Source organism: Poecilia latipinna, unplaced genomic scaffold (genome assembly GCF_001443285.1).
Source record: "Poecilia latipinna isolate Pla-1442-1.1 unplaced genomic scaffold, P_latipinna-1.0 Scaffold2202, whole genome shotgun sequence".
Lineage (NCBI taxonomy): Eukaryota > Metazoa > Chordata > Actinopteri > Cyprinodontiformes > Poeciliidae > Poecilia > Poecilia latipinna.
Window position 1 is genome coordinate 9,660 of NW_015114818.1, and position 4,763 is coordinate 14,422.

General features: G+C 35.0%; 1 protein-coding gene across 1 annotated transcript in view; it reads right to left on the reverse strand.

Annotated features, from left to right (window-relative positions):
• Positions 1-276: 276 nt before the first annotated feature.
• The window catches only part of LOC106936718 (G protein-coupled receptor kinase 6), an 87,210-nt gene continuing 82,723 nt past the window's right edge, over positions 277-4,763 (reverse strand). Inside the window, exon 16 of the mRNA XM_015017898.1 lies at positions 277-2,089. Within this exon, the coding sequence (XP_014873384.1) occupies positions 2,039-2,089 (51 nt within the window). The 3' untranslated portion in view covers positions 277-2,038. The remainder of the gene's footprint in view (positions 2,090-4,763) is intronic.

A 4,763-nucleotide genomic window follows, 5' to 3' on the forward strand; every position in this document is an offset into this window, starting at 1 on the left:
TTCTTCTTCATCCAAGGATATTAACAACATACTTTGCAATGAAAGAGACATGAAATTTCACATCTTTTTGGCCTTCTTGGTGTTCCATATGTAAGGAGCATCAAAGCCAGATACGAATTTAGCGAAGGACATGTAAATGTCCTTCGCTAAATTCGACCACAAATTATTGTTTGCTTATTAAGACAGATGCACTCAGATCAGTTTCATGTCACACTTGCCACAGAAATTCAGTTTCTGTCTCCCTGCTACAGAAAGAGGAAAAAAGTCAACCACATGGACAGTCAGAGGTATCTCATTTTAATAGCTTACAAACAGACACCATATTCTTTGAGGATTTTCTAGCAGAATATCGATGTCCGTTCAGAGCCACCACAGTCTGAGGATTAAACCAGGATGTCTCAGTCATTATTCCAGCTACAGAAAGACTTGTGATTGGATGGGGATGATGTGGAGGAGTCTCTTTACGGAGGCACAACAGGAGGTTAAATGTATGTCGAATAATATTGGTGCTATTTGTTTAAGACAGAGGAAAATAACAGCAAATCCATCTGAAATTGTTAGAAGAAATTCCAGATACAGACTGGTTTATAGTGGTTACAGTGGAAATAAACAATAGATTAAAGAAAAGAAAAAGATTCATGACTAATGGATCAGTGAAGGCACATTTGATTCAAACATCTCCTAAGTTTTCCAGTCAGAAGGTGACTAAAAAAAATGCATATTTATTCAACTTAGACTGCTATAATATAAAACCATATCTACAGGGTAGAAATAGGCAGCAAATTAAAGGTTTGAATTTAATCCTGGTAAAGTCAACTCATTTGGTTAAGATCAGCATTTCTGTAACTTATTATGGGTTTTTGCTTAATAAATAATGACAGCATGGAATATGTTGTTTTCTGAACTTGAGATCAGACTTAAATAATTCATATCTCAGTGTATTTTATATCATAGAACAACACAAAGTAAGGCTGAAGAGGAACGAAAAGGATACATATATACAGTTCATATGTATACAGCCCCCTTAACTCATAAAATCCAACACAACCAACTCATTTAAGAAACACCAAATTAGTAAAAAGTTCACCTGCGTGCAACTTAATCAGGCGACAATCATTAAGAACAGAATATATTTTGCAAGAAGAGAAAAATTTGTTCTTCTCAAAGTGAAGAGAACCATGTCATTTCCTCCCTCCAATCAAAGTTTGCATTACTCTGTGTTAGTTTATCACAAAATTCCAATAAAATACTCTCAGTTTGTAGCTGTAACATATGAAATTGTGAGGAAGCTCAAAAGGTGTGATTTTTTTTTTTTTTTTTTTTGCAAAGAACTGTATCATGTTTTGTTTTTTTTAAATTGAAATTTCATTGAATGTCTTGGAAAGGATCTCTCTCCTTCTGGTGTTTTAAGATTAATTCAAGTCTACTAACAAGTTGCAAGGAATAAACTGTTACTGTGGTTGGTTCTTATAAAACCACTTTGATTTACAAGAAAAGGCACAAGTCTGAATGCACCTCTGTAAAATAATGAGTTTATCTGAAGTTGCTCCGAAACCAGGAGCCGATTGTCTCAACAAGGAAGAAAAAATAAAATATGCAGAAGCAGATTTGTACATGAGGGTAAAATGTTGAAGCAGACAAAACCAGTAAAAAAACAACAGAGCAGGGATGTGGAAGGCAAGAGTGGTCACAGTTCATGGGCTTAAGGTCACTGGCTTCCCCCTCAATGTGGGAACGAGAGAGGAACGTCCAGTCCTCCCTGAGTAATCACTGCCACGGTGTCCTAAAGCAAGGCACTTCTACAGCAGGAGCTGCTCGGCAGCAGTGGACAAAAGCAAACATCTCCTTAACAATAAAGGTCAAAACCATAAAGGTTTTCTGTCCGCCTGTGTTCCCAGTAGGAAAAGCGTCCACAGCAGAGTTTTCACACTTTTAAATAAATTCAAACATTATGACTATGTTGAAAATATACATTCTGGGAAATGTTGTGCAAAAGTTGTAAACAAAACATATTTCATATGGGTGGGTGGGGGTGTGTTCACAGCCTGGTGGGCTCGTCATCGCTGTCACTGCAGTTACCACAGCAGTCCTGCAGGGGAAGGCAGAAAGAGTACAGAAATTTAGAACCCATCCAATTTAAGAGGAATGCTCTTCTCATTTTAATTCAGTTAATGTATAATTAGTTCACTTAATATGAAAAAGATTTAATTTCTATTCAGAAATGCAATTAATATGGAAATCAGTTCAGTGAAATATTCAAATTCAACTACAGTAGAGCCTGCTGGGAACCACAGACAAAGCAAATGGCTGAAGTCCACAAATATTTATATTCAAACATCATATATACCTCAATATGCATTAATACACTCAGTGGGAACTATCTTAGCACTGCAACAGAGGCTGAATCTCTGCTCTTTCAGGATTCAGCCAATAAGAGGCACCCTCAAAAAAGTGAAACATGGCAGTTGTTCACATTATGTTAATATCTTACTTGAAGTTAACACGTACAAAATTTGTTTGTTGTGTTTAATTAATTAATTCTAGTAAAGATAACATGATTTTGTGACATGTTAACCTAAAGAAATAATTTTATTTTGTGTGAACACAACAAAATTTAGTTAAGTGAATTAGCACACTGATACCTTTCTTGGCCATAAGGGGGAAGTAATGCAACAATAAAACTGCACGAAAAGAAAAACCAGTTTGAACCGGATTAGTCTGGATGTTCATCTGAAAAGAACAGTCGGGAGCCCGCCACTTTCCGAGTTTGAAGTCCCTTTCGTCGTGAATTTACGTTGGCAATCCCAGTTTTCTCAAAGCATCACACACCCCCTCCTTTTTTATTTTTTTATTTTTTTATCTTGGCGTGGATCACCTGAAGAACCTTTAATTTAAAATGGTCTATCTGGACGTTACTTTTAGGAGAAGGTTTGCCTGTACCGGAATTTATATCACTCCTCTATGAAGGTTAATTTTCGTAGAATGCTTCACCAATGTGTCAAGTGTAAAAGCCACAGCGCTTGATCAGCTCAAGGCGAACGTTTGGTAGACATTGGTTTAATACTTGGAATAATAATAATAATAATAATAATAATAATAATAATAATAATAGTAAAAGCTGAAGCAACTTAATTTTTAAGTCGTTGTAGCTCATTTTATTAATCAGCTTTGATAATTGAATACAGAATCCTGGTGCCAGTGGTGAGTGCAGATGAATATTTAAATAGGGATTGGGGGTGAAAAATGTGTTCACTAGAGTGGTATGACAGAAAATAATTAAGAACCACTGCTTATAAATAAATAAATAAACTTAATATATGTGAGCTTTCTGTTTTTGTGATTTTTGTGACTCTTGAGTTTTTTGTGCTGAAAAACTACTTTTAAGATTCTGCTAAATGTACTTCTATGCTTATCCTCTTTGCCAAGTGTTTGTAGTTATTATCATAGGATTGTTGCTACTCAGCTGTGTATCTCCTCTCCACAGAGGAATACTGAAGCTCTTACAGAGTGACCATCGGATTCTTGGTCATCTCTCTGACATCCCTGATCGCTCAGTTCAGACAGATAGCAGATTAACGCTAACAAGGTAACTCCGACAGCGCTCCCAATGTCAGAAGAAAACTGAAAACCCGGTCGGCCCATCCATTCACAGCCCAAAAGACAGCCAACAACCAGCAAAGACATCAGCAACACAACCTTTTGTAAGCTTATATCCAATATAACTAGATATTTCTTGATGAACAGCTACTGACAAGTTAGTTTTGTATAATTTCAAGTGGACTAAGATATTTGCTCTAGATTCTAGAGTCTAGAAACTAGACAAATACTTGGTAAGATTTTGTGTTTTACAGTATATTTTCACTAGTAAAAGTAATTTAAAAAACTGTTTGATTTTACAATAAAACAATAGATGTAGTAATCCTGAAATAACATCTAGAGAATAGTTTGCTGTGATTATTTGAATGTTATATTAAAGGTGAAATAGACAGAACTGAATTTTGAGTTTGAATGTAGCATTACTGTTTACCATTTTGATTACAGAGAAAATGTAGCTTAGCTTTAAATGAGAGGGCATGATGAAAAGCAAAATGATCCATCATTGTACAAGTCTTAAAATGGCAGATGATAGTTTCAGTTCACCATACTGGCAGAATGTAGATACATTGTTGCATGGTTTTCTTTTGCATTTTTCAGTTGAGTGAAATGTATTTTTTTAATTATTATTATTATTCTTTAAGGTCATTTTGATCATTTATCCTCAGTGGTTTAATCTTTCTGGCATTTTGAGAACATAACAGTTTTCTCTGTTTTGTGTGTAATGTCATTTCATAACTATTGAGAGCAATGCCCACAGTATTAAGCAGTAAGTTTAAAAAATGTTGTAGATCAGTTCCAAGTCATGTAGCATCGAAACAACCAACAAGATTATCAAAAACATTGTTGAGATTATTTTCAGAATGATTTAATGAAAGAAAATGTTATTTTGAATGCACTTTTAAGTTCCCAATTCACAGATGATAATTTAGATAGATTAAGCCAGTCATTGCCAAGTTGTGTGTGAATCCTCAGAGTGTTATTACGCCATGTTCTACATTAGTCTTTACTGAAGTTTATACTGTGAATTGTCCTTTGAGATTCTATTTCTTTGACTTTGGTTAGACCTGATGTTGTCAAATACGACATACACTCCTGATCAAAATCTTAAGACCAGTCAAAAAAATTGCAAGAATTTGCATTTTGCACTATTGGATCTTAAGAAGGTT